The sequence below is a fragment of the Lutra lutra genome, chromosome 3 (assembly GCF_902655055.1).
Source record: "Lutra lutra chromosome 3, mLutLut1.2, whole genome shotgun sequence".
Taxonomy (NCBI): domain Eukaryota; kingdom Metazoa; phylum Chordata; class Mammalia; order Carnivora; family Mustelidae; genus Lutra; species Lutra lutra.
The window spans coordinates 19,624,814-19,652,034 of NC_062280.1; the positions used below are offsets into that span (position 1 = coordinate 19,624,814).

Here is a 27,221-nt window from a genome sequence, read left to right on the forward strand (position 1 = left end):
CCAGATGTCTAAAACGGAAGAATATATAAAGACATTGTGGTGTACTCTTACAGCGGAACACTACCTACAGTCAAAATAAACTATATTTACCACAAGGATGAATTTGTGCAATGTAGTGTTGAATGACAAAAGAAAGCCATGGAGTAAAACGTTTGCTTCATTTATAAAGATTGCCGCTTATATTACTTGTCTCAAGTTCAAAGAACATGCGAAACTGAACAGTATGTTGGTGAGACATGCATATGTGGTAAAGCTAGAAAAAAAGACAAGGAAATGATAAACCCGTGACTGCGGATAGTATAAATGTGAGGCAGAAGGAAGGGGAGAGGTTGGAGAGGAGGCACGGAGAGGTCCCAGACTATTGATACTGGTCCATTTCATCCCTTTGGTGGATTTGTTGTTTGCTTGGTTTTGTACTTTAAACATATATTGTAAGTGTTCGTTGGGACAGAATGGACTTCGAAAGCATGGTTTTCCATCTCCCATCATGAAGATCTGCCAATACTGAACTTTTGTTTCAACCTAATGGGTCCCTCTCCTTACCATGGAAATGCTTTCTCATTTCTCTACCCTTCAGGCTCGGCCAGCCTCCTCCAAGAAGAGAAGACACTTGGTAGCTTATTGTAGTAAGTGCCTGGAGACCAGGGCTGTAGAGGGTGTGAGGGGGGACAATGGGCCTGCTTCAGCGAGACCCGGCTGCTGTCAGTGGACTCCTGTGGATGGGAGACGGGCGTGGGGGTGGGTTCGGAAATAATATCACTGATGTTGAAGGCTCCCCGCCCTAGGCCAGCATCAGGCACCTGACACGTGCGGTCTCACTGAATGACCAGAAGGACCCAGTCCAGTTTGCTAAGCGTAATCATGCGTATTTACACATAGGGAAATTGGGAACCAGACAAGTTAAATAACTTATCCAAGGCCACACAGCTAGCAAGTGGTGGAGCTGGGACGGGACATTAATCTGTCTGCCTCTGAGGAGGCTCCCTTGGAGTTGGGATGGAGTTAAATGATGGCTAGTCGGACTTTGGGGTGTGGCTCCAGCAGGAGAGAAGGAGTAGACGTTCTGAGGGTCTCCAGCCACTTCTCCTTTGTCTTTCTCCTCTCTCGGCTACACTAGTTTTTACTCTCTCTGCTTCCCTTTCCCTTTTTCCTCTTTGACAAATGGACTGAAGAATATTTTTATTGCTCGCTTGCCGTGTGGAGGACAGATTTATGCTCTTTTTCTTCGGCTATTTTATATTTATCTGAAGCGAATTGTAAACACCGTCTCTCGTGTGAGACCCTTGGTTGATTTTTTTTTTTTCTTTCTATAGGTCCAGGGTCCTGAGCAGAAAAACGGCTCATCAAATAATAGCTCCCTATCAGGAGTAGAACCTTTGAGTAATACAGTTAGAGAGCAACACTGGGCCCATGATGCCTTTCTGTCACCAGGTGGCAGCAAATACTCCCGTTGAAATCCATCAAGCCTATGCACAACCCATATTATGTATTACATCGTGTAGCCAATTCTAGTGGCCAGAACTTCTCCATAATCTAATTAGTATTCTGCAGGGCTTTAAGCTGTTGCTTGGAGAGGATTTTAGCTGTTGCTTAGGAGACATTTTCTCCAAAGGAATCAAAGTTCATTCAGATATATGCAGCAATTAGAGAAGAATCTTAGTCAATAACATCTTTTGAATAACCTCATCTTCTGGTTAAAACAGTTTTTTGAAATTATTTTAAACTTTGAAAGACTGTTTTAAAATAGCTCTTACAATTTAGTCTTTGAAAGGCTACATTTCCATTGAGAGGTTCTACTAATTTCTTGTCTAAGATGTGGAGGAGGTCCCTAAATTGAGCAGATGATTTGCCTCAATAGAAAGGCCTGGGCTGGCATTCTTGAAGACTCATGAGGTCCACACGGTACATGATGCTTAGGCTCTTGCATTCGTAGCTCAAATGGTATCGTACCCTTTGTGATAATTCGGTGTCTAAAGGCAGAGCTTATATTATGTTGGTGATATATAAGGACACTTGATGAGCAATTTAATTATTTAAGGCAGTGGTTCTCAATCAGCTGTAATTTTGCTTCTTAAGGGACATTTGGCAAAGTTGAGAGACGTTTTTGGTTGTCACACTGCAGGGGAAGCTATTGGCATCTAAAGGGCAGAGGCCAGTGATGTTGCTAAACATCCCTCAAAGCCCAGGACAGCCCCTGGCTCCACCCCCACACAAAACCAAAGAATTATCTGGACTGAAATGCTGAAAAAAACCTTGATTTATGGGAATATAGAGGAAATCAGATATTCAAATCCCAAGTACCAGAACTTTAACTATAGTTACTGTTTTGATGTTACCATGTGCCAGCCACGAAGCGCTATACTGGTATTAATTCACCTCATTTCCCACAACAATCCCATTTTCTGGTCCCTGTTTTTATGATGAAATCAAGGGTGGGGGAATTTAGAAGACTTGCTCAGGATTCCCCTGCTCAGAGTTGGTTCGAAGCCAGGCAGCCCGCCTTCAGAAACCTCATGTTGAACCCTTACCCCATGCTGCCTTCCAGATACAAACCAGTAAATGAGCTGATGGTCATGTCCTATAACAATGTACAAATGCAGATATTTGAAGGAAAACTCCCTCCATGACCATATTATCTACTTCCCTTTGGAGCTGGTCATCATGTAGTCCGTGTGCATGTCTGGGCTTTTTGGTTTTGGTCAGTGATGTGAGAATAGAGACTGTGCATAACCAAACAGGGAATGTGCTGAATAAAGTCTCTTTACTGGATAAGTGAACGACTGATGGATGGATAGAAACTGGCCAGCCCACCTCTAAACAGCATGGCTTCCTCTAATGGCCCTTTAAAATGAACTTGGCTACTTGGTTACATGGCCTGAGCTACTTGGACACCCATGTTTGCAAACCTTCTTGATTGAGAACCCAACCAAGACTTGAAGTGTTCATAGGGCCACCCACCTCACTGCCCCGCCACCAGGATGTGATTTTCCATATTTGCCCTTTGACCAGGTAAATTCAGGCCAACCAGTCAGTGCCAGATGCCTGCCCTAGTCATTCCCAGGCACCAAAAGATGTGGAAAAACACAATGTTGAACCAGAAGGGGTTGGGCTGAAATATTTATGTGTATATGTTGTGGGGGAGGGTAGTGGGAAGGTGGAAAGAGGGCAGTCTGGAAGGGAGAAAGCTGCAGAAAAAAAACAGCAGGAATGAAGCATTATGGTTTGCTTGCTATCTAAGGAACTAAAAGATCTGGGCTTTCTTTAAAAGCCAAGGACAGCTTGGTATCTGAGGAGCGCTGGGCCCGGGGTGGCTTATATCTCAACTAAGGCAGAATGTCAGCTCCAGCATAAGATAGAAGACCCACTAGAAAAGTTATCTTGTCTGACTTGCTCACCATTCTATCCCCTGCACCTATAACTGTATTGAATGCATGAATAAGGTTGAAACTAGGGTGATCTGAGGAAAGGTGCTGATGTCCTCTCTGTTTAGGGACCTTGAGTCTCAGCATGAGAGCCAGCTTGCATAAGGATTAAGGTGATGAGACAGTTGGATTCAAAGTTTCAACACTTCTTGTAAATGCCTGACTCTTAACCTTGACCTGGTGACCTCTTGATTTTATATGACCCCACTGGTCACTATATGGTCTACGGGTAAAAGAACCAGGGGGGCAGGCATTTCTGTGGTCATAGCCCTGCCCCTGCTCTGGCCTTCCTGCCAGGTTGTGGTAGGACATAGAAAGTGACAGTGGGAGCGGAAGGCTGGGTATGAGGGTATGGATTCTCTCTCTTTCCTCCCTGCACACCACTCCTGCTCTACCCTGCTTTCCTCTTCCCTTTTCTAGAGGTACCTAAAGGTAAACTGATTGGAAGTTCACCTCTAAATACCAGCCTGTATTTAATGTTTACCTAATATGCGTATGTCCATAAATAGCAAAACTGAGCTGGCTGTAAAGATCATTCAAAACACTAAATAAAAAAGTTTTTTTTAGATCAGTATATGGAAACTCAAAGAGGGAAAAGGACCTAGGGCTCGGTGGAACTCATGTCATTGGACTTCTGATAGTTGCTGCTTCTACTGCTGTGATTTAAGGGACTGTCACGGGAAGGAGAAGGGTGGCAGCAGCGAGCTACAGAATTTGTCACGAGATTGACCCTTGCAGGTCTTGTCCTAGTGCTAAATGTTCTAGTACATCTTGCAAGAGGAGCGCTTGGACTTGCCAAACCTACATTACAAAATGTGTAAGTGAGAAATTCTGTTCCCCAGAAACAGAGGCAGATTCTAGACTCTAAGCCTGGTGCCCTAATTACTGTCTCTACTCAGCCTCATGCAAAATATGGTTGTTACTCCCACCACTGCCCTCACGTAGGGAAATCCTTTTACAAAGATTTGTTTTTCGAGTGAGATAGGGCTACGCCTGGTTTTGCATATTTTGATTAAAAAACTGTTGTTTCATGTAGTTGAAAAGGTTAGAAATACATTATAAATTTATAAAATACATTTTCTCTAAAAATTCCTTTTATTGATAGTCTTGGATCACCCCTACCTTTGTAGCCCTAGAATTGGTAGAAGAATCAGCTCCGTACATTTTAAAGACTTCCTCAATCGGGATACTGTTCTGTTAAAACAAACAAACAACAACAACAACAAAAACAATAGCACCAACAAATGCGTTATCATATCATGGTTTTTTTTTTTACATTACAAAACGAAGTAATTATACCTCTGGTATGTCTAGTATCATGCCTGGATAGCATGGGAATTAATAAATAACTTGTGAACAAATGGATAAATCAGAGTCTCTATATCTAATTATGTATGTCTTTCATTCTGGTTTTTTTGCCTTTTATTTTATTTTTATTTTTTAAAGATTTTATTTATTTATTTGACAGAGAGAGACACAGCGAGAGAGGGAACACAGCAGAGGGAGTTGGAGAGGGAGAAGCAGGCTTCCTGCCTAGCAGAGAGCCTGATGCCGGGTTTGATCCCAGGACCCTGGGATCATGACCTGAGCCGAAGGCAGATGCTTAATGACTGAGCCACCCAGGCACCCATTTTTTGCCTTTTAAGTAAATGTTTTCACAATACCATATAGAAGTCAAAGACTTTTTATTATATCTTAAAAACTGAAACATTTAATATTAGTAAATCCTAAGCATTTTGAAAGATCAGTTGAAAAATAAAATAAATATGCATTAATATAAAAATGCACATAATAAATATAAAATCTCCATATATTCAAATAGTGTTCTTTTCCTTACCATTAGGATTCCAGCATAAGATGATAAAATCATTGCTTCTCTTTCTTTCCGGTTTGGATATACAGGTCTGTCATGAAATGGCATTTTCCTAAGGGGGAATATCAATAGATAACAGCGGAAGGTTTACTTTTGTTCTTTTTGACACCTGGTAAGCTTATGACAATAATAATAACCCATCATTAATCTCCAATGGGCCGTGTGTTATGTACTTGTTTACAAACCTGAGGTGTTTAGTCTGACATCGGTAAACTACATACTTTGAATTCTGAATCTTCCAACAATGGGGATGAATTTGCCTTCATCTATCCATCTTTTCACAGCTCTGGAACACTGACCACTATGGTGGACAGTCATGGTTTTGCCAACTTGTATCCTCCTCCCCTTCTTGTGGCAGAGCTCTCCCTTCCTGCTGGGGGGAGCTGCTTTACGCATTGTAAGCTCATCTGCTCCTAAGGGAAGCCAAGAACACCCCTAGATTCCAAGGGTGGAAAACACACAGTGGACTAAATAGTCAGAGTCCTCCATTCCCTCCACGCTCCACCTCTGGACAAGTTAAGGGCCCAGGCACAATGAAGACACAATTCTGCAATTTTTTTTTTTCTTAGTCTATTCTCCTATGGACTGAATATTGTGATAAAATGGGCTAAAATTAAGAATAATGTCCATCATTGTGTGGCTCAGTTGGTTAAGCATCTGACTCCTGATTTTAGCTCAGGTCAGGATCTCAGGGTCCTGAGATAAAGTCCTGAGACTGAGCCCTGCATCAGGCTCTGTGCTGAGTGTGGAGCTTGGGATTCTCTCTCGCTCCCCCTCTGCCCCTCTCACCCCATTCATGCATGCTCTCTCTCAAAAAAAAAAAAAAAAAAAAAAAAAAAAAAAAAAAAAAAAAATCCACACAGAGGAAATAGTCCAGAAATAAATCCTGATGACATTATTTGACTTTTGAATCAAGCCATGCCTAACGTAGACCTACCCCTGGACTTTGCAAATAAAGTTAATAAATCCCTACTCCCCTCCAATTTGGGGGTGTGTTTAAGTCTGTTCAAGCTGGATTTTCTGCTTATTACAACTAAACCTTAATTGATACCGCTATCCAGGACAAAGTATGTGTTCTAAGGAGATGGAACAGAAGAAGGAACTGGCCTCTGAGATGAAGCTATTAAATCCTGGCCTCATTACCAACTGAGTGAGTCTGCCCAGCAGATAATCCCGGAAAGGATTCAAACAGTTGTAGGTCAAATAGCTCAGCTCAGGGATATTTCTAGTTGAATGTTTAAGAAATTGTGTTTGATAGTCCTTTGAAAACCACTGCAGCCTTTGACAATTTTAAAAAATCATGGCACACGCACAATAAAGCACTTACATATTTAAGATACAACATTATGTGTGAGAAAGATCATTGGACAGAAACCAATTGGCAGAGACACAAACTCTGTAAACACGTCTATGTTGACAGCTGTGAGGTTTCTTCAGGTGCCTCACTGGCGAGGGATACTCACCCTGCAGTGTTTTCAAATCAGAGTGCCTCTGGTGCAAGATGCCAGACAGAAGCTTTCTCTATTGCTACTCATAGTCATACATTAGGAAAAAGAAGAAGAAGAAAAAAAAAACCCCATTTCAACTCACACTTTTTCCCACTCGAGCCAAGTTAAGTCTTCTGAGTGATCCAGCCATTGCAAAGCGACATTGATGGCCAAATCATAGTGTGCCTGGAAGCAGGAAGCAGAGACAGAAGGGGAGGGGCTTAGACGTAGGCTGGAGCACCCCCTGGACCCAATGACAATGGCATTGCTAAGCCTAGTCTACTCTTTTGTCATGTCCACAGTGTGAGGATCATCCACTATGTCCAGTAACCCAACACTCAGATTATTGAGAGATCTTCAGTCATTACGTTTTCCTCTCACTAGGGCCATTTTAAAATTTTTGGTTCATGGTGACAGGAAAAGAAAGGATGGATTCTTGGAAAGAAACTAGGAATCGGGGCAGTACGTGGGTGGCTCAGTAGGTTAAGCGTCTGCCCTTGGGTCAGGTCATGATCCCAGGGTCCTGGGATGGAGCCCTATGTCTTTCTCCCTGCTCAGTGGGGAGTCTAGTTCTCCTTCTCACTTTGTCCCCTCCCCCCATTCATTCTCTCCCTCTCTCTCAAATAAATAAAATCTTAAAAAAAAAAACACCCTAGGTGTCAGGGAATCTAGATTCAAATCTAGATATTGCCAACAACTCACAGTATAACCTTGGATAAGAAACTGACGTTCTCAGGGCCTCAAAAATGAAGGTGAGGGAAGAGGGCCACAGAGAATGATTTTCAATTCTGTGAGCAGAACGTCAGGAATGTGCTTCCAGGAGCACAGGGGAGTCAGGGGGAGATTAGGAGGCTTTTGAGGGGAGCTCCTCGTGGAGCTGAGGCTTGGAGGACAGGACGAGGAGAATTTCTATAGATGGAGAAGGACGTCCTGGGTGGAGAGGCCAGCGTGAGTAAAGGACTGGAGGTAGACCCAAATGAGTAGCTTGCCGAGAGTTTTGTATACAGTAAAAGCTGAGGACCAATTCGAATGTTCATTCCTATCCTACTGACCATCTTTCTGGTAAGTTCTAAGCATATTTACCTTGTCCTTGTCAAAATCCCTTCTCTCCTCTCTATGCCCACCTCCAGAAAAGGGAAGGTTAGTTTTGTCTTGGAGGTTTTAGAAGGGTTCTAAGGTGCTAACATTTTCTGTACAATGTACAGTTGAACCTTCAACACCCAGGGGCTAGAAGCACCGACGCCTGCAACCTAAAATCCTTTTATAACTTTTGACTCTCCCAAAACTTAACTACTAACAGCCTGCTGTTCCCTAGGAGCCTTACCCATAACATAAACTGTCGATTAATACATAATGTATATGTTATATCTATATTATATATTGCATTCTTAAAATAAAGTAAGCTAGAGAAAAGAAACCATTATTAAGAAAATAATAAGAGAAAATACATTTACAGTACTGTACTGTATTTATAAAAAAAAATTCCACATATAAGTGGACCCATACAGTCCAAATCCATGTTTTCAAGGGTCAACTGTACTTATTTCTTTCTTTTTTTTTTTTTTAAGATTTTATTTATTTATTTGACAGAGAGAGAGATCACAAGCAGGCAGAGAGGCAGGCAGAGAGAGAGGAGGAAGCAGGCTCCCTGCTGAGCAGAGAGCCCGATGCGGGGCTCGATCCCAGGACTCCGAGATCATGACCTGAGCCGAAGGCAGCGGCTTAACCCACTGAGCCACCCAGGCGCCCCCCTACTTATTTCTTTCAATGACTAAACCAAACTAGAGTGTGAACAACAACAAAAAGAACTGTGGTCAGTGGTTGAAACTTAATCCAAAGGTTGGATCCTGGACCAGCAGCCTTGCCATCACCTGTTTGCTCATCGCAAGTGCAAATTCCAGCCCCACCCATACCTCCCAAATCAAATAAGACCTCATTAAAGCTTGAGAAGCACGTATTTAATTGATTTAGTTTCTCCATTTAACATGTGCAGGGGGAAGCACTTGAGAATCCCAAGGCTGAACTCCCAAGGCTGAGCTCCAGGGAGGTCGGACAGGGAGAGGGGGAGGGGCAGGGAGTGAGCCCTCCTTAGTGCAAGAGGAGTAAACAGGTAAACATAAAAAAGCTGAGGATTTCCTAATTTCTTTTGAATTAGATCTTTACATTTCTTCCTTAATGTCTGTAAAGTGAACTTTCATTACCTAACATGAATCTGAGTTTCAACGTGAATAATGATGAGGGATTTTAAGATTATTCAATTCTGTGGTTTTCTCCATGAATACAAATGGTAAAAAACAAAAGAAAACATTTATTTAGTAGAGAACTACAGAAGTCATTTTGTCAAAACATTTTTAACATCATGTATCTAACATTTAACCTTGCACTCTAAGAAAGAGCAAATAGCAGAAGTCTCATGACTTTTATTTTCTCATTCCTTTTGTTTTCAGTGTAATGAGTTGAGAAGACTATGTGGAGGGCTCTAGGATGAGAAGATGAAGAAGAGACATTCTGGGAGGATCGAGATTAGCCTTGTTCATGATCTACATCAGATCCTTGTTCCGTCCCCTGAACACAAAGAACACAAATGTGACTTGCATTGGCATGCCTTTCTTTACCATATCATCTAGAAAGGTGAGTTGCCTTCTTCCTTTTGGGTCAAATTCATTTTCCCGAAGTCTGATGCCAATATAATCTCCCCTTAAAAGCAAGAGAGCAGCATTGAACCATTGGGAATGAGAGGGGATCTCCATTTGCAGAAGAGTCTTCTTCCCAGTCCCTCCCTCCTCCACCAAAATACAAAGTCACTGGTGGTTCTGGTAGCTTAACTGATACTCATTTTTATTTAAATAGCAATCCTGCAATGTATAGGTTTAAAACATTTAACCACTATGAACTTCAATCATGTTTATCTAAAAATAAATACTCACGTGATCGGTACAGAATTGGTAGGAAAGCAGAGGGGGCATGACACGTCCCACACTCAGAAAAGATTTTGCAAAAAAACAAAAGGATCGAGACCCACTGTTTAAAACAAAGATTCCTTTGCTGCCCATGTTAAACTTAGGCAGAATGACCAAAGTTGAAAAATTCCAGCTATATGATGTTCTGTACGGATGTATTTTCTTACCCTAAGGCCTTTTCCCCCCATTAGAATGCAAATTCCCCTGAGGAGGAGTTATGCATAAAACCATACCAGGGAGTCCACTTTAGTGTGTCCTGTGGAATCCTTTCCTAGCGGCCCGGGCAAGAGAATAGACAGGGGGCTACCCCAGGGGGAAGTCAGGAAGAGGAAGAGGGATCCGATGAAGAAAAAAGGATTCTGGGTCCCCAGGGTCCATCTGCACAGATCAACCCTTGGACAAAAGGCCGGTTCTGTTTTCTAGGTCTTTACCATGCACTTTGGGCAAGCCATTGCCAGGGTGGAGGGGCTGGGGGCTGGGGGAGTCAGTGTGTATCTGTTTCCCAAAAGCTCTTCTGAGTCATTAAACTAAAATCAATAAAAATTCTCAGGTTTTGCTTTCTAATCCCAAGATACACTATTTAAAGTAGCTTAAATGTATTCTTTGGATATAAAATAATTCCAATTCTATGTGGAGGAATTGACATTTTCTGATAACATTTTTTAAAACTATTATATCAGCCTCCAAACACATACATGTAAATATGTGTAAAGTCACACATGTTTTATTCCAGCATTTCTTAAGGACTTAGTAAAAAATAATTATCATAGTAGGCAGAGAAAGTACATTTGATGGGAACTGTGAGAAGGTCTTTGATAAAAAGGACATTATTGTTGTGCAGGTAATGTATAAGAAATAGTCTTTCCCCTGCTTTTTATGTGCTCTGTGATTTTCACCAACCTCTTAAAAAAGTACCAAGTCACAGAAAAGCTACCACACGGGCACCTGGGTGGCTCAGTGGGTTAAGGCCTCTGCCTTCGGCTCAGGTCATGATCTCAGGGTCCTGGGATCGGGCCCCACATTGGGCTCTCTGCTCAGTGGGGAGCCTGCTTCCTCCTCTCTCCCTGCCTGCCTCTCTGCCTACTTGTAATCTCTGTCTATTAAATAAATAAATAAAATCTTTAAAAAAAAAAAAAAAAGAAAGCTCCCACAGGAGAAAAAAATTTTTTCCAGGGGAAAACTTGACATCTCTTTTTTTATTTTTTTTAAAATTTCAGATGTCAAGAAAAAGGAGACGAATTATGTAGTCGGTAAGACTGACAATAATAGAGGGAGAGGCTGCAGTTGAAATGCTGGGCCCCTGGGTACGTTTTGCAGAAATCTCTGCTGTATCTTTTTACCAGCAGGGCCCTTTTAAAGGCATATCCTGACTGGTACAGGCAGCCTGGGCTGGGAGCTCAGCTGTTCGGCTCTAGAATGGGGATGCCTCCGATATGCATGAGAGAATGCATCCTCCTGGCAGAAACATCCTCCCAAGAGAGTCAGCATCCTCTTTGCTCCACATGTGAGGCCTCGCAGGCAGGAGGCAGAGGCTACATCCTCTGGCTTTCTCCTACAGCACAGGAATAGATTCTTCCTCAGATTTTGACCCACCCCCATCTCTGGCCAATATCCAGACCATCTATGACTTGAAACCCACCAAAGGCCAAGTGTAATAAACAAAAGTTTATTCTCAGTCATACTTACAGGAGCTTTTTAATTTCCTTCTTTAGGAGCTTTCTCTCCATGATTAAAGTCTTGTCCAGCTGAGCAGGTTTCTGTAGCTTACCCTGCACTTGATATCCTCAGGGAAGACCTAGCCTCTCTGAGCCTATAAGCTACAGCAGCAAATCAGAGAGAATTTGAGTTAGGGATGCTATCACTCCAAATACCAGTCATGGAGTCCTAGGCTCTGGAAGGGATCCGGGAGCGTGCAGAGCTCAGACCTCTTATCCAGCAGGTGAGACCAGGTGAGAATTAAACCAGCTGGGGGAGGGGTGGGAAGGTAGTGCACTGTACCTTGAGTTTGTCTGACACCCCTTATCCTTTCCAAGTTTCCCAACTTGCAATCAACTAGCAAGTCAAAGAGTCATGGCTCATGTAAGCGAGACTATTAGGACGGAAGCATCCAAATATGCTGTGATCTGAGTATGTGAGTTCTGTGTGCACTCAACAGTGACTCCCAGTGAATCTACCTTGGCACAAGGGCTCATAATGGGATTTTCGGTAGAACCCATGTACAACTTCCTGGGGCCAGAAGGTTCTGAAAAGAACATGTCACCATGGAAAATACGAAGCCTTGTCTTCAATTCCTACCTCCACATCGAACCAGAAATTGGAATTTAGATAATGGGGTCAAAAGGGGTTTGAAGTCACAAAAAGTAGTTTGTGAAAAAAAAAATCATTGCTTTTCAAAAGGGTGCCCAGTAAGGGTATAAGTAGGTTATCAACTATGTCTGCAATGTTTTCTTCCTGAAACAAGATCAAAAGCAAATTGTGATGGTTGATTTTATATGTCAACTTGGCTAGGCCACTGTGCCCAAAGATTTGGTCAAAAATTATGCCGGGTGTTTCTGTGAAGGTGTTTTTTGGATGAGATTGACATTTAAATCAGTGAACTTTGAATAGGGCATTTCACCCCTTTTATGTGGGTGGGCTTCATCCAATCACTTGAAGGCTTGAATAGAAGAAAGATCGACTTTTCCCAAGCAAGAAGGAGTTCTGCCAGGCGCACCTCATCCTGAGTCTCCAGCCTGCCAGCTTACCCCTTCCAGTTTTTGGACAGGCCAAGGCACTGCAATCTTGTGAGTCAATTCCTTAAACTAAATCTCTCTCTGAGCATGTATACACATATATACATATATTTGCTGTTTCTCTGAAGAGCCCTAATACACAAATATAAAACAATTAAAATTTGTTGACTCTGGGAACATAAATCCACAGATGTTCATTATATTACCTCCTGTACTTTTGAAATTGTGCATGTGTTTTTAAATCACTGCTGTAAATATGGTTGGGATAAATAAAACTTCAGAAACTTTTGAAAAAAATTGCAGTCTATAAACACTAAGCTTTACATGATTCAATTCACCAACAGTAAGCAGAGAGAAAACAGGGTGTCATTAATTTAAGTGAATTCTTCACCAGACTCATTATATTATTTTGGACCATTTGTGCTGCTGCTACATCTGCTTCAGTCTTGGATGGGATGTGGAAAAGATGAAGATGGGGGTGTGCAAAGTAAGGGCATTCCATGGGAAATGCATGAACTACAAAGCTGGTAATATAGCTCTCTATGGGAGAGTCCACTGGGAGAGAATACTACAAGCCACAGAGGGGACCTCATAACCTCGAAGAAAAAGCACTGGACTGGGGAGGCCAGATGCTGAGATGTGGTGTCCACTCCACCACCGACTGACTGGTGTGGCTGTGGCCACGTCTCTTGGCTCTTCTGCATCCCAGTTTCGGTTGTTGTCTAAAAAATGATGAGCGTGGCTCATGTCGTCAAGAACACCCTAGCACTTGAAACTTCCTAAAGGCTAGCACTGTGATTCTTCTACTTTACTAAGTTAGAAAAGCAGTTGTTGGTAGAACATTTGTCTTCTCTCAATTCCTTAATAAGGGGGTGGTTTGGCTCCCTTAACTTTGATGCCTTTTTAAAAAGCAAAAAACTTAGAATTTGCTTTAACCCATGCTTGTTCGTGATTCTGAGGCAACCCTTTGATTTTCAGACTTGCAAAGAATAAAATATGCATCTCTTGGCCACCGTGACAGCTTCCTCTTAGACCACCCTCCCTGACCACCATTCAATGTAGCATAATATAACAAAGGTGGAAATCTTAAAAATATGATCATGTCCTACCCTCAGGAGGCCCAAAGACCCAGTAAGCCTATCCACCAGCTGGGTCACCTTGGATAAGTGAATTTGTCTCTCTGTGGTTTTGTGTTTTCTCTTCTGTAAAACAGTCATTGCATGATTGGAGAGGTCCCTTCTCGCAGTAGAGTTCAGTGACTTACATGCACTGAGGAGCTCTGCCTGGTTGAAAGGGGGCCATTTGCACAGACGATTTAGTTTAAATGTGAATTCAGCCAGTCCCTCTTCTTTTCTGTCTCTAGAGCTTTAACAAAAAAAACAAGACTCCGGCTGGAAATACACACAAAAGAGCTAATGGAAAGATGTCAGCTATCTCAGGCATTAGCAGTTTCATAGAAACCAACCTTCCAGAAGTCACAGCCTTGCTCTCTAAGCATATCATGCCCTGAATTACCTGCACACCCCACGCAGATCCCCTCTCTGCACCCCTACCTCTATGATACAGGACTCTCAGATGGTGCTCTATTAGGTGCCCAGCTTTTAACAAATTCCCCTTTCAGAATCTCTCACCAACCGGAGATTGATTCCAGAGCTTTTCTTCTCTCCCTGCTTCTGGAGGCGTGCTGGAACACCTAATGTCATGGGCCTGGGCTGGTGCTCGCCAGACATCAGGAAAGCACAGGCTTCTTCTTCTTCTTCTTTTTTTTTTTTGGTTGCTAGGAAACAGTGACTGAATGAAAATTGTTTTTACCCAGCCCTCTCTCCCCTGCCGTCCTGCAGGGGAAAGAATGTCATATATTTAGGGCAGGATTGTGATCCTGACCTGGAGTTCACGTATCTTTTTACCTGAGTAGGCTTTGGTTTCCCACCTAAATGATTAATCAGAAAGCTGAGAGGATGCGAGAAGTCCCCCTCCCCCAGGGTTTTTTTTAATAGCACTTGGAGTCAACTGATTGAGCAGGGATTGCTGGGGAAGCCAGGGTACCTGTGGCTCCTTGCACACTTAGGATGCCCGGAAGCACTCCGGATGATTCTACCTGCTCACCCAGAGCATGCGCGTCCTGAAGAACCATTACTTTGGCGCACGGCATCACCATTTCCCCCCTGCTAAGTGGTCTCCCTGCTCACACACTTGCCTCCTCGTCCTAAATCTCTCCCCTGCTTAAATCTTGCTCATGGTTTCCCACCGCTCTTAGAAGACAGAAACTCGCCGTGACCTGTCCGTGCGTGAACTCCACGCCCCCGGACAGAGCAGAGTTTATCCCGGTTCATGGACGTCTGGGCCTCTGCATCACTTCTACTCCTTTCCCCTGACCAAGGCTTTTGGTCTCTCAGGTGTTCCAGGGGTGACAGTAAAAACTCAAGATTTGGGTTTTTATAGACTAGTTGTTCCCTCCACATTGAAATGATATTATATCCAGATGTTTCCAGGTTTTGCGAGACTAACATTTATGCCATTTGAATTTTATGCAAAAAGATGCAGAATTGTGAATACAGAACTGAATGTTTTTTAGAACCATCAATCACAAAGAGCTGGCAAATACCACACATTAAAAACACAGGGGAAAAATCACGGTATTATCTTTATTATTAACTGAAATAGCCTAAAATTCTTTTTCTTACATACTTTTTGATGACTTCTTAATATGACCAAGATTTTTTAATATTATTTTCTATTGAGAGATTAGAAAGATAATTCAGTCTTTACTTGAGTGTGGTTCTTTACAATTATTTTTAAATATGAATAAAATGTTAAAATAAATGGAAGTTGTTTTTCAGTTTAGTGGCTCCCTATTAGTGATGCTGGCTCTCTGATGTTTGCCACAATTTCCTGGGCCCCTGAGATGCTCCTTGCCCAAGGGACAACCCTGGAGAACTTTAGCCTTGACCTTCCCAGGCCTGTTCACCCCTGCCTCCCTTCCTCATCTCCCTCCCACCCCAGCTGAAGCTGCTGCAGCTGGTCTGACTCAGCCAAGACTTATTAACTCCAGTGCTCTCCTCCCCAGCTTCAGTCCTTGGAGACCCAGGGAGAGTCAGGAGCTCAATGGATCAGCAGGGGCTGCTGGTTGCCAAGACCCAACATTGGTGAAGGAAATGTTAACAGTGTGCCTACCCTGCCCCAAAGCCACAGCAGCCACCAGGACGTGGAGTGTGACCCCCAGGCTGTGACCATGCTGCCTCTTCCTGCTTCCCCCATAAAGAACTTGTCCAGCCTTTGAAGATGCCAAGAAAGTGAGGAGCCCTTTACCTCAGCTGCTTTAGCCTTGGGAGAAAACCCACCTCTTCTTATACTGATGGTCAAGATGTTAAATAGACACAAAACAACACAACAGCCAAAAGTACTTTTATGCCACAGCGAGAAATTCTCAGTTCTCACAGCATATCCCGGAGGCAGATGTGAACATAACATCCATGTTTTATACATAAGGAAACCAAAGGATGAAAAGGGGAGTAATTTGAGGGAAAAAATCCACTTTATCAAGTCTGACTCCTCAGTCAATGCATCTTTGCCAGATGTTTTTGTTTGTCTGTTTGTTTGTTTGTTTTTAAGTAGACTCCATGCTTCACATGGAGCCCATCGTGGGACCTGAACCCACAACCCTGAGATAGAGACCCAAGCTGAGATCAAGAGTCAGATGCTCAATTGACTGAGCCGCCCAGGCACCCCTTCCCCAGACTTGATGATGTATTTTTAAATACTTTAAACTTCCTAAGATTCTTATAATATTCAGGATATTTCCATATAATATACTGGTTTGACATTGTGGAACATTTCCACGGAATGTAGATATGAATTTTTCATCTTCATCAAATCTTGCATTTACACTGAAAAGTAACATTACTACATAGTAGTAGCATTACTAGTCTACTACTAGTAAGACAATGGAGTGACAACTATGTGATTTTGGTTAAGTTCTCAATTTCTGTACTTTATTTCCCTTTTCTGTAAAGTGCAATGAAAATCTACCTCATTGGTTTCCAAACATTAGAAATGTCATGTATCTATTTGGCATGGAACACCATAAGTCCTTTACAGAATGGTTGTTATTACTAGTACAGTTTTTGCATCTTATTCGATTGTATATATTCATCTTTTGTTCTTTGAAAGTATCCTCTTAGTGGGTTTATACTGAATCTCCTCATTTAGATGGTAAGCTTCTAAAGTGCAAACATTATGTTTTCTATTCTTGTGTTCCCCAAATGAGATGCATAGAAATGCTTTGCACCTATTATGCATTCACTAAATATTATCTGACATGGGGAAATTTTTGTTGTCCTGAATATAATGTGAACTCTGAACACATTTAGCAGATAAAATCTCTGCTCTCTCGTTTGTAGCCATGTTCTTGCCCTTATTGGTTGAACAAGGGGGTGAGGGCATTGTCAGCAGGGGTTTACAAGATGGCAGTGTTTTTAGCATTTGCACTTGGCAGGGGGAGAGGAGAAACCATCATGTGCGTATAAATAATGTACAGTAAGCCAGCATATGTGAGCACAGAGTTTTCACATTAAAAAAAAAGAGCTTTAATAATCTTCCCTGTGAACATAAGAGACTGACTTTACTCGCCTTAGGATTTAGACATGTCTGAGCATATCTAGGCAAGTCAGGGGGATCACGGGTTCTCAACATCGGCTGTACCTTAGACTCACTGAGGAGCTTTTAAAACTCCCCAGATCAATTAACTCAGAATCTCTAGGATAAGACTCAGGCAACCGTATTCTTCAAATTTCTCCAGGGGTTCCAATATGCAGATGAGACTGAGAATTACTGATATGGGCAAGACAGAAGAATAGCCTAGGGTTTGTTCCATTATTGCTATTATAATAACCTTTAGTTTGAGGAAAAGTTATCTTCACTTCCCCAAAAAGACACAAGGAAGAGGTGGACCACTTTCCCCCCTTGGTCAGGGTCACGCTAGATACGACGCCCAACACTATGACAATCCACTTATTACCAGTCTGAAGATGAAGCTAGTAATGGATGAAGGCAGAGCCAAAGAACTTCTGGCTATGGGTTTTTATGTCTTGAAGTTCTTATTTTTAAAATAATTCTTATTTTTAAAACCAGTTGTGCTTAGAGATTAAGAGTAATTTTAGCAAAATACATCCTAAGGGATATACTTTCCTAAATCTAGCCCCAAATTCATGCCAGAATCCTTAACAGAAGGGACTACATTAGAAGAGTGAATGAAAATGAAAAGCATCATTTTCTTTTGTGATCATCATGGGACACTGGGAGCACAAGTTGGCAGCAGCAATGCTACCACAGCTTCCGCCAGGATGGAAGTAATATCAGCATGAGAGCGAAACTGGAGGCAGCCTTAATTTCAGACATCAGCACTTGGCCATTAGGCATCAGTAGCTTTGATGCAGATGTTTGTAGGGATGGAATCCTTTTCTTCTATCCTCTTAGGTTATGTACCTGAGGCCTGTGATTTAAACTGACAAAAGGCAGATTAATACGGGAAAAGGCATAGCAATTTTAATTGATGTTAATATTTTTATGTGCATGGAGGCTTCACAGGAAAGTGAAAACCCAAAATGATTACTCAGGGGCTTATATACAATTTCAACAAAGGGTAATAAATTGCGGAGAAGTAACCGGACAAAGGGAAGCATGTTTGGGCTTCCAGGGATAATAAATTATAGGAAAGCGAGTAGGAAACATATGGGGGAAAATAATGGTGGATAATGGTTATTTAGTCAAGTTTGTTTGTGCAGACACATCTTGGTGTTATCTCCGTCTTGGGTAATAACAGTTGTTCTCTTCTTCCTGGTATGGGAGAGAAGGGCACCTTCAGATGGGAAATTTATGTCCTATCTTTAGGCAGATGGAGGGCAGCGAATTCTTCTTGTGTCTGATTTATCTCAATGGCCTTTACATCAAAATAACCCTTATGCCGAAGTTGTATATTTTGGGGTGCCGTATTCCGATCCCCTTCACCTTGACAGCTGCTTTTGAGTGTAGCAGTGATATTACTCGGTGGGTACAAGCTGCCGTCCATCTTGCCTTGGGGCCATTTTATACTTAGCAGCAGGGGACATCATATAGGACATTTGGCTGCATGCAACAGAAACACAATCCTTATCTGTCAACTTTAAACAGGTATCTTATTTCTAGATCATCATGGATCTATACCTTTTCTCCTATCATTAGCTTGTGAACATCACATTTTTATTACATTTTGATTCAAGTATTCATGGTATTAAATTTCAACATTTAAAATATACTACTGTTTTTATAAACCCATTTTGACATTTTTCTTATTACAGTACAAGCCTCTAAAGATGGAAATGTTCTACTCTGTGACCGCCCTCATAAAGGATACAGAACCCAATAGGATAAGGACCCTGCCTTCAAGTAACAAACAGTGAATAAGTGATAGGTAATGTTGAAACCTTAATTTTTTTTCCAAATCATGTTTTGGAAGCATGGTGGGGATTGGGCTCACCCAGAGCTCTTATTTCAAACCCAAGGAGATAAATCATCACAAAATAGTGCCTTTGTAATAGTTTTTCTTAAAACAACAAAGAACTTAGAAATTAATCTACTATTCTGATAAGAAGGAATAAAAATCATGCCTCAATTTACACTTGCTTTCTTATCTTAGAAAATGTTTTACTTTAAAAATAAAAGGAGAAGGATGCCTGGGTGGCTCAGTAGGTTAAGTATCTGCCTTCGGCTCAGGTCATGATCCCAAGGTCCTGGGTTCGAGCCCCTAATCAAGCTCCTTGCTCAGTGGGGAGCCTGCTGCTCCCCCCCTACCTGCTGCTCCCCTGCCTGCTGCTCTCCCACTCTCTAATAAATAAAATCTTTAAAAAATAAAATAGAAAATAAATAAAAGGAGATTCTGACTTTCAAGAACTTACTGTAAGCATTGGGAAAAAAAAAGTTAATGTGTTTTGGTAGACTGAACTATTTCCCACCTTCCTTAGATATTTGCAACATTGAAGTAAGAAGATTTGTACTACTCTCCCCACATAAAATCAGAAAATAGTACAGAAGCTGCTTCTGTCAAAGAACACATCTCACCTCCTCCTCCCTTCTGTCACTAGCTCCTTGTTTCCCCAGTAGCTGGGAATCACCGAGCTCATGAATATTTGGAGATGGAACCCTTCACTGGCTCCATGGGAAAGTTAGTGAGATTCATCTCGTAATTATGGAGCCCGACAGAAACCCTTTCGATTTTCCTTCTTACGTCAGATCCCCCTGTTACCTGTCCTGTCAGTTTCCTCCCCCTTCCTGCTCAGGACCTTGTTTTTAACTGTCAGCTGTACATGGACCAGATAGGAGATTTCAGAAATGGAGTAGGACTTCTGGAGATGAGAGAGAGAGAGAGAGAGAGAACGAGGGGAGAGCAGCAGGGAGAGACAGAGGGAGAAGCAGACTCCCCGCTGAGCAGAGAGCCTGTCTTGGGACTGGATCCCAAGACCTCGGGATCCTAACCTGAGCTGAAGGCAGACACTTAATGGACTGAGGCTCCCAGGTGCCCCTGGACTTGGTTTTTAAAAGTAGCCCGGGTTTCATCAGTCCCATTAGGCTGACTCAGAGTTTGTAATAGACTTTCAGTTGTAATAATGAGCAGTGTTCATAGACTGGTTCTTTGCTAGAGTTGAGGAAACCCTAGTTTCCCACGAACCCCTCCCCCAAAGCTCAGAAAGTTCCTTTGGGGTAGTTTTATTCGACCACATCCGTAGTCTCCTGTTTCCCTGGTCACTGCCAACATTTCACCTTCACTTCCCTCAATCGGTGTGACTTGAGACTCAGGTCACTCTCAGTCTCTCAGGACTGAGTGGTAGTCTCAACCCCCTTTCATGGGTGGGACCCATCCTGCAGTCACCTCTCAGGAATGGAGAGACCAACCCACACATGCCCAGGTTCATTCCTCCTAACGGCTTATCATGCATTACTGTCTGCTGCTCTTGGTGACTCCGACTGTGAGGATTTTTATTTTGTTGGTAGGTTCATGTTTCAAACAGCCTTCTTCAAGACTTTGTTAAAAATCCCTGTGTTTGAGAGCGATCCAAGAACTCCCTGGGATTATACGTGTATATATTCACAGATGACCCCTCTCCTTTGGGATGGTTCTGCAGAATCTTTAAACTTAGCTTGAGGATTTTTACTTGGTCTGTCGTATGAATTCCTTCTGGGAGTCTCTTCCATTCCTGAAGTAATTAGATGCCAGGATCCTGGGTGAATATCCTCAGGAAATCCTGGATTTGTGTGAATTTGCTACAGGTACGTGATTTAGATATTCTCTCTGAGATCCCGTTTTTATAGAGAAGGTCTGTGTAGGAAGTAAATGAGATTTGGGGAGGATAGTCAAAGTAGTTAACTTAATCATTTTTTAAAACTTTTTATTTAAATTTAGTTCACATATAGTGTATTATTAGCTCAGGGGTAGAATTTAGTGATTCATCATCATCAGTTGCATATAACACCCAGTTCTCCTTCCATCAAGTGCCCTCCTTAATGCCCATCTTCCAGTTACCTCATTCCCTCCAACCACGTTTCAGTTTGTTCCCTATAGTTAAGAGTCTTTTATGGTTTGCCTCCCTCTCTATTTTTATCTAATTTTATTTTTCCTTCCCTTCCCCAATATTCATCTGTTTTGTTTCTTAAATTCCACACGTGACTGAAATCATATGGTGTGTGTCTTTCTCGGACTTATTTCACTGACATAATACCCTATAGTTCCGTCCATGTTGCAAATGGCAAGATTTCCTTCTTTTTGATGGTAGAGTAATATTCCATTTGGTTTATATACCACATCTTCTTTATCCATGCATCTGTCAATGGACATTTGGTCTCTTTCCAGAATTGGGCTGTTTTGATAACGCTGCTATAAACTTTGGGGTGCACATGCCCCTTTGACTCAGTATTTTTGTATCCTTTGGATAAATACCTTTGACTCAGTACAATTGCTGGGTCATAGGATTGTTCTATTTTTAACTTTCTGAGGAAACTGCATACTGTTTTCCAGAGTTAACTTAATTATTGTTACCTTTCTTTTTAAAAGCGATTAGTTAAAATGATTCAAGTAATGCTCAAATTCACTCTTGCTGAAAACTCTAATGGTATAGAGAGATATTGAGTCCCATGTTTCAGCCTCTTTAATTTCCCCAGCTAACTTTTTCTCTAGTCATAAGCATTCTGAATATTTCAGCATGTGTCACCGAAGACATTATATTAAATCTTTGCCTACATAGGTAAATATAGAAACAGTTGTGACATTTGTTTCTTTTAGTATAATGGGATTATAGTGATATTCTGTGTAGTTTCCCTACCCCCCCTTAAGAACGTCTTAGGAAGCTCTCCTTGCTGGGGTGCCTGGATGGTTTGGTTGGTTAGGTGTCTGCTGTTGGCTCAGGTCATGATCCCAGGGTCCTCGGACTGAGTCCCACATTGGGCATCCTTGCTCAGTGGGGAGCCTGCTTCTCCCTCTGTCTGCTCCTCCTCCTGCTTGTGCTCTCTTTCTCTGACAAACAAATAAATAAAATCTCAAAAAAAGAAAAAAAGAAAGAAAGAAAGCTCTCCTTACTGGGACGCATAAGTCTACCTCATTCCTTTTAACTGCTATGCCTGTTCCATAGTATTACATCATAATACACTCAACTGTTCCTCTAGAAAGAGACATTTGGTGGTTTCTGATTGTTTGCTATGGTAAGAAATTCTACAGCAGCATTGTTAAAAAATATGTATTTAACTTTGTGAATAAGCATGTCCTTAAGATAGATTTCTTGCAGTGGGTTTGCCGAATCAAGGGATATTGATAGAAACTGTTAGAATGGCTGTCTCCATTTCCCCTTCCTCTGACACTGAGTGCAGAGTCTGACAATCAACTGATTCTTTTGGTGCAATTGGGGAATCACCAGGATTTTGCACCAACAGCCAAGGAGTGATTTTGGCAGATATTTCAGAGTACACCGGACTCTTGGGCTATTGAAAGCAGTCTTTCAACATCTCGGTTGCAGATTCTGATCCAGAAGGAGATGAAACAGGCTTTGTGCACTCGTGGTTTCTGAAGAAAGCATTTCCTTTCTTGTCTGTGAGGTCTCTTTCATAACGCCGTGTTTTATGAACACTACTTGCAAGGCACGCTTTCTAGCCTCAGCAGTAGTTTGTGTTCTGCCCGTAGTGTGGTTTTGGCGGTTAGTGGGTCAGTTGTATATATCTGACCTGGATTGTAGGGGGAAAAGCCTTACCCACCTCATTAAAGACTCAGGCAGGGGAAACTGAAACCATTTTTTAGTCCTAGAAGTTGTTCCCTTTGGCTTTCCCACAGCTTACACAGGAGAGACCCAACCAACTGCTAGTTCACCTCCAGTGAACAGCGACATTCCTGATGTGTGTTTGAGGAATGAGCCTGCATTCTGTGGCTGCTAAGTCCCTCTAGGTCTGCGGTCGTCTCTTGTCCCTGGAATAACCCGACTCTCAATTCCCCAGGACCTGCCATCTTTCTTGAGCTGGGGAATTAAAATGCCATAGTCTTTGTGACACCCTATGGCAATACATTTTCCACAGTGTGAAAAAGCTGTGGAAAATGAACTCGCACTCGCCATGTTATGTGGAGTGGAGTGGTGATGGGGAGGAAGGAGATGGCTGTAAAAATATGTGGAGGTTGGAGATACTTTAGACTTGGGAGTAGGAGGGGAAGGCAGCAAAAGCCACAGTTTAGGCAAATTAAGCAGAGCATTTGTTGAGAGCTTGCTAGTTGCAATATATGTTTATTTCTAAACCCCGTGACGACCGGATGAAGGAATGCCATTTCCTCATCTTAAGATGTGATACTGAGGCTCAAAGAGGCTATAGACACGCTCAGAGCCTCATGACTAATAAGTGATTGTGCAAGATTCAACCCTCATTTGTCTTATTTCAAAATCCTGGTGGTTCTCACGATAATGCAGTTTCTACCAGTTTATTGCGATAAACAATAAATAAATTTTTTTAGTGTATCTCAAATATTCTATCTGGGTCTATTTTACTAAAGAGTTATTCATCATTTATCTGAAATTCAAATTTAACTGGACATCCTGTATTTTCATGTGCTAAATCTGGCAACCCTAGGCTCCCTAACCTATTAAGAGCCAAGAGAAGGGGTGGGAGATGGGAAAGGATGGAACTCTCTCTCCCTTCTCTCCATTTTTCCTTTTTCACCCCCCTTTCTCTGACCTCCTTAAATTTCTTATCCTGTTTCTCGCAAGATAGCATGACCCATACCTCATGATATTCTTGCCTACACTCTAGATTTTGATTATAGTTTTTAGGAAGAACATGGCTATTGTCTTAAATCAACTGGCCTAGTGAGGACGCTATGAGGCCTCTCTCATTACCACTTTGGACAGCAAAGCCAAAGGTGGCTAATCTCTGTTTTAGATAATGCAGGAGAATCATTCTTTAGGATTAAAGTTGTCCGATTTTAGCTTGATACAAAAACTATTCTGAAGAAAAGATATGCAAGAAACACGGGGTAATTCTGCCCAAGGATGATTAGCTCTATTTGATCTCCCTGGGTTGTAAATCAAGCAATCTGTACAACCATGTGACAATCACCGTTTGTGGCTCCCTGCAGGATTCAGCGATATCCTATCCTTGAAAAGAGAATAAAGGCACTAAAAGAGAAATACATGGAAATGGTGCTTCTTACAAAGCTTGACAATTTCTGTGGACACCAAGCTGTATGCCACTGGTACACCATCAAGACTGGGACATTTTAAAATGGTGGCTCTGGGTGTCTAGAAGTGGTGATGTCACAGACTCATGTCATCAAGCCAGGGACGCATATGGTAGTGGTGGGGGGGGATTGTCAAACCAAGTTGTTATTGAAGTTTTCTGTTGAGCATTAACTTCAGCATTGAAGAAACCCTTGTGATTTCCTGGCCGGGTTTGCTTCTGGCCATTCTGAGCCTGGGAGCTGCCAAGGTCCAGGAGGGTACAGGAACTCTGTGTCTACTCGCTATGCCTAGGGGTGATCGGGAGTGTTGGCTGCAGCTCCAACTGGCACAGTGAGTGGAGGACTGGTTGTCCAACCACCTTGCCAGTACTTAGGGCCAAACTTAGAAAAACCCGTGAAACAGGAATTTGGTTTTTGGCACCACCTCCCTCTTGTGCCACACCTCTTTCCTGTGACCCAGGGTAGCTGTCACATCTCAATTTCCTGACTTCCAGGCAGTGATCTGGGTGAGAGCTTGTCCTAGAAGGTATTGGTGTTTTGCCATTTATAGGGAACTTCTGGAAGCCCCAGCACCCTAGCAATGCATAGGGAGGCTTTCTTAACAGTAGAATTTTAGACACCGTGGCACCATGATTGGCAACCTTCATGTCATCCTTCAGAGGTGGAACTCAGAGTCACCTCTGCTGATACTGACCATGACAGTCCAGGCCCTGGTGCCTGGAACATCAATGTGTTTCCCACAAAAACATGGTTGTTGTTTTTTTTTGTTGTTTGTTTGTTTGTTTTACCTCATCTCAATATTCCTGCTGGAGTTGGCAATAAACTATCCACCAATATAAATGGTAGTAGGGTCTGTAATAACATCACCTTAGATGTGCTTCAAGAATTCCAAAGGGACTGGGGTGCAAGGTTGGCTCAGTGGGTTAAGCCTCTGTCTTTGGCTTAGGTCATGGTCCCAGGGTCCTGGGATCGAGCCCCGCATTGGGCTCTCTGCTCAGCAGGGAGCCTGCTTCCCCCTCTCTCTCTGCCTGCCTCTCTGCCTACTTGTGATCTCTCTCTCTGTGTCAAATAAATAAATAAAATATTTAAAAAAATAAAGAATTCCAAAGGGACTTAAAAGAAATTTGGCATTCTGTTTTGGAAGTGTGCTGTCAAACAGCACACTTTATTTGTGGGGGGGGTCTGTACTTCTCTGTAGCCTGAAAAACTACCGGTCAAGACAATCTTTCCTGAGTTATAATACATGTAGACTGATAAATGCACTTTGGCTTAAGGAGCTATTACTGAATCAACATGAAAAATGATTTGCCAGTCTTGTGGCAACTGATGAATCATAGCAAGATATTTGGAGTGTTTTGTTTTTACTACTTTCTTTCTTTTTAAAAAGATCTTATTTGTTTATTAATTTGAGAGAGAGAGCGAGCGAGTGGGGGAAGAGGCAGAAGGAAAGGGAGAGGCAGAGAATCTCAAGCAGATTGTGCACTGAGCATGGAACGCAATGAGGGGCTCGATCTCAAGACCCCAAGATTATACCTGAGCTGAAACCAAAAGTCAGACACCTTATTGACTGAGCCACCCCAGGCACCCCTGCATTTATGATCTTATTTTCTAGTTATAGTATTAATGAGCATTAGTTGGGACAGTGTAGAAATTACGGAAAAGGTATAGCAAAGAAAACATTCTGCCCTTTAAAACCTCTTTCTTTGGAAGGTTGAGAACATGGTCCAAATGCCTTCCATGCTTGTATACTCAATCTACTTAATGTCACAGAACAAAGGACAAAATGGAATATGTAAGGGCCAGAAAAATAAAGAGTTTTATTATTATTTTTTTTGAGTTTTATTATTTTTTAATGGAGTAAATTTTGACCAAGAAAATGCTTTTCTTTTATCATCTGAATATAGGAAAATGTATTTGACACTTGACATCTCTGAAAAGATAAAGTTTAGACCTTAAGATTGGCCATGAGGTTATTTTGACTCCTAGTCTACAAAAAGGATTGTTTTCATCAAACTCAAAACCTCGGCACTGGTAACAGATAAACTCAGCCACAGCAATCTCTATCCTCTGGGAGCATCTGGGTGACATAGTACATTAGTTATCTGTCTCTTTATTTTAGTTCAGGTCATGATCTGAGGGCCGTGAAATTGAGCCTTGCATCAGGCTCCTTGCTGGGTGTGGAGCCTGCATACGATTCTCTCTCTCAGGGTACCTAGGAGGCTCAGTCAGTTGAGTAGGTCTGACTCTTGGTTTCTGCTCAGGTCATGATCTCAGGGTCCTGGGATTGGGCTCTGTGTGGAGTCTTTCCATGCTCAACATGGAATCTGCTTGTCTCTCTCCCTCTGCTCCTCCTCTCTCTTTCCCTCTCTCATAAATAAATAAAATCTTAAAAAAAAAAGATTCATTCTCTCCCTCTCTCTCTGCCCCTCCCCACACCTCTCTCCCTCTCTCTTAAAAAAAAAAAGTCTAGATCCCTTGGAGGTATGAGTTTGGAAAATGAAGTTGGGAGTAAATTCTGAATAATTTTCCAAATTGTTACCCTGGGAATGCTATGGAAGGCTTATCAACAGGCTCCAAAGGAAGTTCTACAAAAATTTGCCTACCTATGTATGTGGTGACAGCCCTGTCTGAATAATATGCCACTGTCTCAAAAGGGACTGTTTAAATAGACTCATCACAATATAGTCTTTCAGGTATTTTTGTTTTTAATGACATGGCTTAGGTTTTAGCGTAAAACTGCCTTATTCTATTTTTATTTTTATTTATTTATTTTTTTTACTTAAAACATGCCAGAAATGCTATCTTACTAAATGCCAAATTCTTTTACATATTGGGGTTGGCTTCTTGGCTTTCTTCGTGGATCTGTTGAAGCTTCCCAGAGTATCTGATCTGAAATAGCCCCCACACCCACTCCCTGCTTCATTTTATCAAAGACTTGTGGTGACTGGTTTTTCATATTTGGTTCCCCTGTAGAATATGTGCTTCATGAGAAGGGGACCCTATCCATCTT

At 42.1% G+C, this 27,221-nt stretch overlaps 1 protein-coding gene across 1 annotated transcript in view; it reads right to left on the minus strand.

Moving 5' to 3' along the window:
• C3H2orf80 (chromosome 3 C2orf80 homolog) overlaps positions 1–27,221 on the minus strand; it is a 52,320-nt gene that overhangs the window by 9,472 nt on the left and 15,627 nt on the right. The window contains exons 4-8 of the mRNA XM_047721295.1: positions 11,429–11,559; positions 9,398–9,479; positions 6,886–6,968; positions 5,260–5,347; positions 4,545–4,616 (exon numbers count right to left, since the gene is read on the minus strand). Coding sequence (XP_047577251.1) covers positions 4,545–4,616; positions 5,260–5,347; positions 6,886–6,968; positions 9,398–9,479; positions 11,429–11,469 — 366 coding nt within the window. The 5' untranslated portion in view covers positions 11,470–11,559. The remainder of the gene's footprint in view (positions 1–4,544; positions 4,617–5,259; positions 5,348–6,885; positions 6,969–9,397; positions 9,480–11,428; positions 11,560–27,221) is intronic.